Here is a 12,962-nt window from a genome sequence, read left to right as displayed (position 1 = left end):
TTCTAATCCTTTGTTTCCTCATTGATAATGGTACCCCACAGAGTTTTTGTGAGGGTAGAGACAGTGAATATAAATCATGTAACATAGGTACAGGAGCATGGAAGGTGCTTAGCTTGTCATTTGTTGTGAGTTTAATATGATATTTAGATTTTTCTAGCTTATTTGAATAAACAACTTTAAAGGATTATAAGCCATTTTTACATTTCTCAGAATTAAAGGGGTTAGAATTTTGGGCCCAAAGTACAGAGCTAACTGATAAGATACATAGACTTCATATTCATTCTTATACTCCTAGAAAAAGGGTTTACCTTTTGAAAGCTGATGCTTGTGAAAATGTTCTTTCCAAAGTCCTCTTAAGAAGAAGATATGGGGTTTTTGTTTTTGTTCTTTAAACCATGTAAGAATATTACCTTTATCCTTCAATGCAAATTAACGTCATAGCAACTGTAAAAGATTTTACTGATTGTTCTTTTATGCACTTGAGATCACAGACCAAAATCCTTCTATCTGTTCTCCAGTGTTGATTTGCTTCTTTCTACCTTTTCATTGTTCTGTGTTCTTATTACCTTTGTAATTAGTTGTTGGTCTCCTACTAATGTGCTTAGATCATTGAAAGCAAGGACCTAATCTTATTTACCTGTGCATTTCAGCAACACCAGCAGAGCAGAGTATGGTAAATAGTAAGTTCTTAGTAATTAAATAATGGATGGCTGAGTGAACGAGTGAATGCACTTTTTGAAAATCTGCTTAGCTCAAACTGTAGTAGTAGTTGAGTGCCTGGGTTTACTTCACTTTTTATCCTCTTATCTTAAAAAATAATTTATGGGCTGTAAAAACACTTTCAAAATAAAGACCTATTGGTTTTTTCCCCCCCATGGGGTATACCCTAAGGTTGGAAAAATGAGGTATAACAGTATACTTAGTTCCATTGCAATGAATGGTTTTAGAGTTCTTGTAGTGGGATTTTATTCCTATTATGGTTTATAATAATGTGTACACCAGATAGGACCTTTTAACCCAATTAGTAGAGAAACCATTTAAAAAGAGTTATTATTGATACCAAAGGTGCATTGGTTTTTGTTGTCACAGATTTTGTTGTTCACCTTATGAGTGAAATTATTGTATAAGAAGACCCTTGTTGGTGCTTTAGAAATTAACCATCTTTGGATAGGGCACAGTATAGATTTATTTGTTCCGTATTAAATGTTGCTCTTTAAATATGTTACAGAAGGTGCTAAAACATTATCATGTACTAAAATGATGACTTTTCATTAAGCAAGTTGTAGATGTATCATGTATAGATTCATAATTCACTGAGAATTATTTTAATTCTTTGGATACTATGGGTATGTCTTCAAATAATGTATATTTCTAATTTTCCAGTTTTCCAAATGTAATTCTTTAAAAATCACATATTTTTTTCTCTCCTTCCCTCCTATTCCCTCTAATGTTAGCCTAGCTTCACTTATATTAATTGATATGAATTGATATTTTGAAAGAATGGGTATTCTTAATGGACTTTATCAATTAATTCATCTCTATTAAAATGAAAATTCATAACATATGCTTTTATTTCATAGTGACTTTTACCTAAAGGATACTGATTCTTTCACTGACAACTAGGAAGTATAATATCTTATTTAAATAGCTGTCAATGAATAGAATCTGAAGATATTTAAAGTAATTTTGTGCCTTTTAAAATATAGGTTGGATGGACAGTGGCCTGATGGTTTATTGGCTTCAGACAATACTCTTCATTTTGTCCATCCACTGACTTTCAATTATTCTGGTGTTTATGTCTGTAAAGTGACCAATTCCCTTGGTCAAAGAAGTGATCAAAAGGTCATCTATATTTCAGGTAAGTTACTGTTTACTCACAAAATGAGTTACTTAAATTATTTCTGTAACAACAATCATAGGAATAACACTATGATCTAGGCAGTAATTTATACTTGTGAAGATACATATTCCTCAGTGTGAGGTTTTCCAAATAATCTACCTGAAATACATAGGTAAAGTGGCATTCCATTACTTAAAAAATGTCAAAACGTCTCTGCAATAAGTTCATATACATTTTAAGACCTTATGCATATAGCTAATTTTTCAGTTAAATAGTATTAGATATTCTTTTTATTGGTAGTGTGTACCCTTCTAGGTTCTTTCGTATTTACACCAAGAATAAGTGTTGGATTTTTTTGTTTGTTTTTGGTAAGCTACTCTGCACATGTGTCTAATAAATAAAATGGGATATCAATTTTGATGAACCTCTTATTAAATATCATTGTCACTCAATATGAGGCTATACCATGTAGAGTTACTGAGAGGTGAAGTAGGAACGCTACTGAAAATGTTCCAATGAAATAAAATTTAAGATGTGCTTTATGGTCAGTCCATAAGCCACTAAGAACTTAGAATTTATGCATTCCATTTGTTTCACTGTGAATGTTTTTATCAATTTGACTGAGTATATATTTGGGTATTTACAAAACATAGTTGGAGCCAAAAATATATTTTTCCTGGGTGTAGCTATAAATAATAAATTATCAATGGAATGCTTATTTATAAAAATTATATAAATATTTTAAACGTCTCCCTCCTGACTATAAGAATGTAGCAATCTTTGTGTCTAACAAATGGAAAGTTAGAGGAAAAAGGAAGAGAATCTTGAGAAATGGAGGTTTGTATGGTAATTAGATAATAGGTAGTTAAGATTTTTTTCTGTGTTCAGTCTAAAACTAAATTTTCTTAAATCGAAGTGTAGTTGATTTATAATGTTCCATGTGTACAACAAAGTGATTCAGTTTTATATATGTATAGATATATATTCTTTTTCAGATTCTTTTTCATGATTTTAGAGAAATTTTAAGCTTGCATTAATGTTACATTCTTAGTCCTTCTGTGATCACTTAATCTAAGAACAGTTTCCCATATTATTTTCTCATGATATTTACCACAGTTTGTAGTTGTATGATTATTTATTTACCTATTATCTATCCTCATATTTAAACAATTTGTGTGTTTGTTTTTTTTTTTTATTACTGTATACTCAGCACTTAGTGCCTGGCACATGATACACAATTTTTTTTGGCATGTATCTCACAAGAAGATTAGAGCTTTGTACATCTCTAGCTAGTCCTTTCTGCCAACAGCAGTGCTTTGGTGTAAATCTATTAGTATATTAGTCTCTCTTTCTTCCCTTAGAGGTTTTTTTATTTAAAAAAAAAAAAGGAATCTTAAAGCCACAGGAAATCCATATTTAAAATGTGGTTACCTAAGGACCGATTACTTTTTATTTCTGTTGTACAAAATTTGGTGTGGGATATTACTTGTAAATCCTAGGCTCAATGTGTTCTAATTATGTAATCATTTAAATATCAAGCCTCAATTTTGGCGTCTTATCTATTGGTGATATGTTAAATTTATATCTTTGGTATTCTGGGTCCATTTCCCAGTACTCGTGACTTGTGCGTCCCACTGCGTCTTAGTGATCATTAACCTCCTATGTAGAAGTATAATATGCATTCAGAACTGAGTTCCTCATCTTTCTTCTGCCTCTTGCCACCGAATCTCTTTCTCCAGCAGTCTTTGTTTGCCTTTTCTGTTATTGGTAGCTCCATCCTTACATTTGCTCAGGGCATGAAATCCTTGATACTTACTCCTGATTTTAATTTTCCCCTCATACCCCACCCCATCCATCAACAAATTGATGTGAGCTCTCTCATTATGTTATATACAGAACCTTACCAATTCTCCACTTTTGTTGCCAGTATTCTGGCACAAACAATCAGGCAACCCTTACTTCACTATAGAACAGCCATTTAATTTTCCTACTTTTCAATCTGTCATCAAATGAGCAGGCAGAATAATCCTTTTAAAGGGCATGTTGGATCATGTTGGTCCTCTCCTCCAAACCTTCCATGGACTTCCCATTTTGCCCACAATGAAAACCAAATCTTTACAGTGATTTATAAGCTCTGTACACGTTATGGCCCTAGATTATCTCCCTGAGCTCACCTCTTATTATATACCTTGTACACCTGGCTTCAGCCACCCTGGCCACTTTGCTGTTCTCTGAACAGAACAGGCACATTCCTACCTCAGAGTCATTGCACTTTCTGTTTCCACTGCCTAGAATGTTCTTCAGATATCCTCATACCTCTTTCCTAGGAAAGAGGTATTTGTTCAAATATCACCTTCACAGCCATATTTAAAATTGAAACCTCAGGCTTCCCTGGTGGCGCAGTGGTTGAGAGTCCGCCTGCCGATGCAGGGGACACGGGTTCATGCCCTGGTCTGGGAAGATCCCACATGCCGCGGAGCGGCTGGGCCCGTGAGCCATGGCCGCTGAGCCTGTGCGTCCGGAGCCTGTGCTCCGCAACGGGAGAGGCCACAGCAGTGAGAGGCCCACGTACCGCAAAAAAAAAAAAATTGAAACCTCTCTCTTCTCACCCATTTACTACTGTCTGTCATTCTTCTCTGCCTTATTTTTTCTCTGCAGTACATATTACCATGTGACATACTACATATTTTATTTGTATGCTTGCCTGTTTTTACCCCCACTAGAAAATATGTCCTAAGAGGGCAGGAGTTTTGTGTGCTTTAATCAATACTGTATTCTCACCCTCTGCAGCAATCTTTAGCACATAGTAAGTGTTCAGTAAACTTTTGTCGCATGCATGAATACATTTGAGAAGAAAATAATCAGGAAAGAATAAAAAATCCAGTCTGCATTTATGTGAAATTTTTTTTTTGACAGAGGTACTAATATACCGCTGATGATAAACTTTACACATTTTAAAATCAACCTCTACTAAGTCTTATAAGAGTCGAAACAAAACTTTGAGTAAATATGAAAAATCACAGTTAATTACCACTGAGTGCTTCAGAAAAAGATAGCATTATATGAGATGGTGTTCTTTAAGTAATCATCAAGAATTAGACTTAATTTTCTGTCCAGTCTTTAATACAGTATACTGTACTGAGTTTAGTTAGGTCCTCTACGAGCTTCTTAGTGTATATAATGTATCCTAGATATAAATTGCTTTCCCCAACAGACTATTAAAGCCTACTAGTAGGCTTTTATCACAATAACAGGCCATAACTTATACAGTAAATGATCAGAAAGTTAATCTTTTTCATTGTGAGTTATATGTACCCATTTTCCTCTAGGAAAACATTTTAATCTCAATAATAAAATTTATATTTTAAAATTTCATAAATGATATTTTAAAATATTTGTAAAAGGAAGGTATGCTATGACTGGAGGCTAAAAAGTTCTACCCACAACAGAATAGAATTAGCAACTCTGAGTTATTTGAAATTTTGTTATACGTTTTCCCACATTGGCATAAGTTATTGTGCAAGAGGTACAGTATTCAAGATTGCAATATTCAACTTCAGTTATTACTCATGGTGGTACAGTGGCTCTTTGTCCAGGACTAACCGACTGCTTGAAATTGTGTTTTTCTAGTTGCTTTTGGTGTGTGTGTGTTTTTTCCCTGATACCTCTTACATCATGCCTAAAAATCAAAGTATATTCCTATGCAAATCTTGAATTTCAAATCATATAATTTGAATGAATTTCAATCCAGACATAATGAGACGCACTTAATTTAGCAATCCTTCAACTTTAACATTTATAGGGCTTCCCTGGTGGTGCAGTGGTTGAGAGTCCGCCTGCCGATGCAGGGGATATGGGTTCATGCCCCGGTCCGGGAGGATCCCACATGCCGCGGAGCAGCTGGGCCCGTGAGCCATGGCCGCGGAGCCTGTGCGTCCGGAGCCTGTGCTCCGCAATGGGAGAGGCCACAACAGTGAGAGGCCCGTGTACCGGGAAAAAAAAAAAAAAACAAAAAACTTTAACATTTATAGATTTTGTTTATTTAAACAATTTATATAGTCTAAAAGAAAAGGGAACCAATTCATTCATTTTTTAACACAGTAATTATTAGGCTAAAATATACTTCATAGCTACAGAGTTTTTACTGGACTGTTCGTTTTTCTATTTGGCAGAACTCGTTAATTTGAAAAAGAAACTTAAGAAGTTGTGTGTGGAGAACTCAGAATCTACTAGTTTATTACATTTGTTATATATTTATCACATTTAGCAAAGAATATAAAAAAATAACAACTGAATAAATAAGGAATGCTTATTTATTTATGGGAACGATTTGTAAATCATGATAAATAAGTAGCTGTTAGTGATTACAAAATTGTCCTCCTGCCTCCTTACACAAAGAATGACTCTCACTGTAATTATCTTGGAGCAGAGCAAGAATTGGAAAGCATGAATAAATGTCTCATGTGAATCATGATATGTCCATTGCTTAAGATACAAAATATAACGTTTAGCAATAGTCCCTCTTATTAATAGTGAGGCTATGCTATTTTTTTTAATTAATTTATTTTATTTTTGGCTGTGTTGGGCCTTCATTGCTGTGCTCGGGCTTTCTCTAGTTGTGGCGAGTGGGGGCTACTCTTCGTTGCGGTGCGCGGGATTCTCACTGCAGTGGCATCTCCTATTGCGGAGCACGGGCTCTAGGTGCGTGGGCTTCAGTAGTTGCAGCATGCAGGCTCAGTAGTGGTGGCTCGCGGGCTCTAAAGCGCAGGCTCTGTAGTTGTGGCGCGCGGGCTTAGTTGCTCCCCGGCATGTGGGGTCTTCCCGGAGCAGGGCTTAAACCCGTGTCCCCTGCATTGGCAGGCGGATTCTTAACCACTGCGCCACCAGGGAAGCCCTATGCTGTTTTTTTTACACTAGTTGAGGAGGGGCTGGTAGGTTTGAAAATTTCTAGAACTGCTGACAAAATAAGATTTTTAAATAGATTTTTTTTGGTTACTCTTTTTTTGTTGTTAGATTTTCTGAAAGTTGTATTTTGTTAAATCTCAGTTAAATACACAGTAGATGTCCATTTGTGTTCACATAAAGAACATTACAAGTAGAAATAAATGTCAGTGATTTTTTTCTTTTTAAGAATACTTCGTTAAAATTTACAGTTATGTATCATATTTGGTGAGAGCTGATGTACATGTACTATTCTGAGAAAAATACCATTTCATCAAGAGCTATCAAAAACTTTAAAAATTTTATGTGCACAAAAATGTGTTAATTTTAAATCATTAATTAGGTGATTTGTGCTTTTGTTTAAACATGCTGATGCCCATTTATTATAATACTTTTTCCTTTGGGAATCATTGTGAAGATGACATTTAATATGTAAAACTTCCATTAGTCCTCCTCCTCAGAAAATACATGAGTTGTCTTATAAATGATTAATTTTTAGTCTGTTTCTTTAATATCCTGGTTCTGTGAGGTTGGATTATATGAGGCTTTACTACTTTTATAATAGAAATGATCCTGCAATTTCACAATTTTTTTTTAAGATTGAATTTGTACAACTAGTGAATTTGTTCTCACAAATTAAAACTCTTCTTTGATTCATTTACTTACATATAATATGATAACTAATTCACTTCAAGGTACTTGACTGGATTGCCTGTTATATTGGTTTAAACTCATAGGAAATTACTTATAATGTACTTGTTACATTTTACACTGTACTTGCTAAAGTTTTACTACATTCTATACATATGGCATTCCGTGATGAAACCTGTTTCAGTAAGTATTTTTCTTTAGCTTGTAATTTTAGAATAACTTACCCCATGTAGATTTAGTATTTTTCTAACAATCACTTTTTAAAAGCTCTGTCAGTACCACTCATTTAAAAATTAATTATAAGAGATTACCATTTGGGTCATTTATTTTTTATCAATGAAGAAATTCAAGATTTTTGAAGTCATCCTTTCTTCAAACTCTAGAATTTTGTGTAACATGACCTACAAATACCACTTAATTGATAATTAACCAATCTTTAATTTTTACTATTTATGTTTAGCTGCTTTTTAATATTAATGGCTATTTACTCTGTAATCTAATGGCAATACACAGGATCATTTGCATCTAATATTTAAGTATCATTAGAATGTTCTCTCTAAAATATTAGCTGCTCTTTCTGAGACTCCATCCTAAAGCAATGTGACATTGAATTTTGCAGACATGGTTGAAATTTCTCAGTTTCCTTAATGTTCATATCTTACCCATGGAGTATAGACATGATGATGACATTTTTATAATACTATATAGTTTATAACATGTTTTTACTTTGTCTATTGGTCTCATTTGTTAATAGCCCATCTGGCTAACATAAATATGTGCTTTTTATTTTTTAAATCACTAAATAATGGTATATACTACATATGTCCTTTCTAAAAATTAAAGAGTTTTCTTTATTTAAGGAAAATATTTTTGAGAGAATTATTAAGTCAACAGCTTATACTATGGCCACTTAACAAGAATCTATAGTTTTTCATTCTTTTAAAGATAAGTTCAGCTCTTACAAAAATAAACTATATTAGGTAAAGATGGATTTCAAGAAAACATTTTAATTTTTTCATTCTTTTATTATTCTGTTATTTCCTTGTGCTACTGGCTAAGAAAATGTACATTTGAATGATTCGATTTAATTTTTTAGTAATGATAATTCTTAAGCCAGCTGTATATAGGACACTTAAATAATAGTCTTAATTTAAAAGAAAAAGTATTTCTTAGAATACAGTGTCACACTTAAACTTGGAATAGAATAATTTAGGATTTATGCCATACATAATTTTTCATTCCCTTTACATAATTGGTAACTGACTAAGTGTCAGATTTATTTTTTTTTACATGTAGAAGTATCACTACTTTCTAATCTTAAATTAAGAATGAAAAACTATTGTTACTATGAATATATTTTCATTAACTGTGCTGTCTTTTCAACTTGCTGCTGAATCAGCCTGCATTGACATTCTTTGCCTTTCTGTGTCTTGTCTATCTTTACCGTTTCCATTAGATCCTCCTACTACTACCACCCTTCAGCCCACCATTCAGTGGCATCCCTCAACTGCTGACTTCGAGGATCTGGCAACAGAACCAAAAAAATTGCCCTTCCCATTGTCAACTTTGGCAACAATTAAGGATGACACAATTGGCACAATCATTGCTAGTGTAGTGGGTGGGGCTCTCTTCGTAGTACTTGTAAGTGTTTTGGCTGGAATATTCTGCTATAGGAGAAGACGGACGTTCCGTGGAGACTACTTTGCCAAGAACTACATTCCACCATCAGATATGCAAAAAGAATCACAGATAGATGTTCTTCAACAAGATGAGCTTGATTCTTACCCAGACAGTGTAAAAAAAGAAAACAAAAATCCAGTGAACAATCTAATACGGAAAGACTATTTAGAAGAGCATGAAAAAACGCAGTGGAACAATGTAGAAAATCTCAGTAGGTTTGAAAGACCAATGGATTATTATGAAGATCTAAAAATGGGAATGAAGTTCGTCAGCGATGAACAGTATGATGAAAATGAAGATGACTTAGTTTCACATGTAGATGGTTCCGTAATTTCCAGGAGGGAGTGGTATGTTTAGCAGCCACTAAATGTGACTTAACTATGTACAATGTTTCATTCATACTAGTTGATCATTTTCAGATTGTTCATACTTTTTTTCGAGGAATAATAAGCTTTTCAACTTGATTTTCAAGCTTTTTATATTCTAATTTGACAAACAGAAATGTAAAATCTGGGTTCAGTGTATCTGAGCTGCTTTACAGTTTTTTTTTCAATGCTGTACTACTGTCTCAAGATTTAAATTTTAATGCAGAGTACTTTACTGGTCTGAGGCACACAGGTAAGAAGAAATGTCAACATTAAATGAATGACTTTTTTGGTACAAAAGTTAAAAAAAAAAAAGGAAACTACCTTGGCATTGTGTATTAAATGTTTACCTAAGACTATTATCTCAAGTAAAATGTTTGTTAAACATATACCTCTCAAAATTTATCACCACTAAATGATACTACATCAAAATTGACTATAAAACTAATTCAAGAAATGTTTATATATATTTTTAGTATACAAAAAAATTCAGCCTGATGAAAAATTCTTTTCAGACATTATTTTCTATGTTTCTATACAAATGGAATCTTTACCTCTGCATTTTAATGAGCCTTGCCATAATTACTGTAGAGTGGCTTTTCAAAGGTATTTTGTTGCACTAAAAACTGTGGTAGTACACTCAGTGAACATGATGTGTGGAAGAGCATAATTAGCTGATCAATATTTTTGTCCAGAATACATACAAGAGTAATAAAAACATGCCTTTTAAACATGATAATTACTACAATCTTTTCATCTCTGGAGGGCAGTGCTTATATTGTCATGTGAACATAGGTTTTGGTACATGAAGTGGTAGTTTTGTTTTAATGATTTATGTCCTAAATATAATAATAATAATGAAAAGATGGTACATAGTTTAATAGAGTACAGAGAGAGCATTTCAGTATATGGAAAACCATGGGTAAAACAAGCATTGGAGTACCATTTTTAGAAATGAGACAAACATTTCAGCCAAGAATCTGTGCAGAGAATTTTGTAGACCATCTTGTTTTAGTCATTTATTATTGATGTTGTTCAAATGGATAAATATATAGGAAAAAAGTAGAATAAACTTGGAAATTTGAGATTTAACAAGAAAAAATCTGAATTATAGAACCAATCACTAGCACTTGCTGATCGATATTGACAAACCATCCCCCTTTTCCTCCTAAATGTATGTATGTGTTTCAAGATTTTTGTTTTTCCAATTAAAACTGGAAACATCATGAGGTCTTTTTGTTTTGTTTTTTGTTTTTTACATAATTAAGTATATCCTTTCCAAAATCATGTATCTTTTGAAAAAGAAATCTTACCTAAATCTTCAAATGTGGATCTTCTTTGTTAGGTAATTAAATTGCTTCTACAGTGGAGTCCTATACAATTATAATGATGACAACTATTTTGAAGACCAAAGAATATGTTTTATCTGTTGATGATTCATTTGAAAAAAGGACTGTGTAGAATTGCCTTAGGAGTTTTTCCAGGGAGTTGAAATAGAAGTTAGCAGGAGAATCATAAATTAAATAACTTATTTTGTTAATAAAACGGCAAAGTAGGTACTTTTTTTTCACCTTCCCAACTGCTCCCTTCCCAATCCTCATCAAATCTAAAAAAATGTTTTTATAAGGCAAAGTTCTAACATGTTCATAGAATTTTGCAAGTAGTGAAGGCTTTATTCTCAGTGATTATAACCTAGTTTCCTTTATTTTAACATAGCAGTATTTTGTGGAAGTTTGAAATCTATTTTATTTCTCTCCCTCAAACACTTAGTATAACAGTAAAGTGTTGGTTAAGGATACAGTTAAGTTCATTGATGTCTTGTTAAAAATATTTGGTTTAAATATGGCTAACCACTGACCAATATTAAGACTCTTTGGTCCCAATCGTTGGAAGAAAAACTTTCTTGATAATACCTTATGATCAAAGTGACTTTATTTTTTTATTTAAATGTTAGCAATGATATGGCCATAAGAAAGATGAGTCTAAAACTTTTTTCCATGGAAGATGTAAATTTGTGGCTTTTTTGAGCAAAACATCCTCTTTAGTGGTTTGAAGTGTCATATGAATCTGAGAAGAGTAATCCCATTTAGAATATTGTACAAATCACAACTTGACTCTAATCCGAAGGAAATTAGCAATGTATTCCAAGAACTGTATTTTAAAATATAAATATCTACTTAGTGATCATGAACTTTCTTTTAAATAGTGGCCATTGTGTGGTTAGGGTTTTTTGTTTAGTTTTTGTTGGTTTGTTTTTTTGGGGGTTTTTTTTGGCAGTAGGGAGTGACATGGAACACTGCAAGTGAGTATTTGATATATTCTGCATCCTTTCTAAATCATTTGACAAGCTACTAAAAGACTTCAGAATTTTAAGAATATGATATGATACTAGTGCTTAAGACTTTCTGAAGCATTGCACTATTGTTTATTAGAGCTTTATGTATGTTTACTGTACATAGAGACTTGTTTGTAAACATAGTCATATTAATAAACAATTTTTTAAATTACTTTTTGAGTATCAGTAATGTGCACAGCTAATTGATGTATTGAACTCCTACTCTCTTCTTGGAAAAGGTGGAAGAATAGTTTTACTTTATTTTGGCCGTGTTTATTGCCTTTATATTTGAACTGGTTTTTCATTTTTGTGTTCACTTTAGAGTTTTCTTTCACAGTAGTTAAAGTACTTCAGTGATACAGTGGAGATGAATTCAACTCTTTGTTTTTCCCTTTTTTGCATTTTTATTAAAATATGTTGAAACTTTAATAGGCTAGGGGTTGACTTTAAAAGTGGTATCTGAGAAGTACTTTATAGTTGAAAGATATAGTATTTTACCATGTGCCTGAAAGGTTTCTGTTTGATAAGTCTAACATTAAAGAAACCATTAGGGTTTTTCAGTAGTAGGTATTGCTTCTGATAGCCATATATAGGAAAGTTATAATGGTAAGCCTGGCTGAATGTTCGCATAAGGGGCTATAGGAAGTACAATGTATAAGTGCAAAAATTGAGAGAAATGTAGTAATATTAGATGCAAAAACATCTGACTTTAGTTTGATTTTGCTTTTGGTAAATACTGCTGAAACAAAGTATGAACAAGAAGTTGTTAATGTGTGGAAGTAATCAATGTAAAGTGTAAGAAAGGAAGAAATGGTACCCATATTGATTTTTTAATTCTAACAGGGGAATGATTTACAGATTGGATTGTTTTTCCTATTTACTTGTTAATGTATCATCCATAAAAAGCTCTTTTCTCAAATTTTTGTTATATTGGGATATATTTAGTTTTAATGTGTACCAGGGATTTTTTTTTTTAACCAAGTTACTTATCAGGTGGTAGCCCCAATAGCCGTTCAATAAATCTTTAAATAAAAGTTTTTTAAAAAAATTCTTAAGAGGCATATTTCTGTAACAAGCCTATGGCTCTGGATTACCTTCTTTGTCCGCATTTTGATTTTTGCTGGAGAGAGAGAGAGAGTGTGTGTGTGTA

The 12,962-nt window shown here is 32.8% G+C and overlaps 1 protein-coding gene across 3 annotated transcripts in view; it reads left to right on the top strand.

Annotated features, from left to right (window-relative positions):
* NECTIN3 (nectin cell adhesion molecule 3) overlaps positions 1-12,962 on the top strand; it is a 145,695-nt gene that overhangs the window by 65,156 nt on the left and 67,577 nt on the right. For 2 of the 3 annotated variants that reach the window (XM_067738941.1, XM_067738943.1), the window contains exons 5-6: positions 1,707-1,858; positions 8,889-11,984. In XM_067738941.1, coding sequence (XP_067595042.1) covers positions 1,707-1,858; positions 8,889-9,469 — 733 coding nt within the window. In that variant the 3' untranslated portion in view covers positions 9,470-11,984. Of the gene's footprint in view, positions 1-1,706; positions 1,859-8,888; positions 11,985-12,962 lie in introns of those variants that run through there. The other variant, XM_067738942.1, reaches the window with a different exon arrangement.

This window comes from Pseudorca crassidens, chromosome 5 (assembly GCF_039906515.1).
Source record: "Pseudorca crassidens isolate mPseCra1 chromosome 5, mPseCra1.hap1, whole genome shotgun sequence".
NCBI lineage: Eukaryota > Metazoa > Chordata > Mammalia > Artiodactyla > Delphinidae > Pseudorca > Pseudorca crassidens.
Note: the sequence above shows the minus strand (reverse complement) of the source record. Positions and strands in the feature narration are given on the sequence as shown.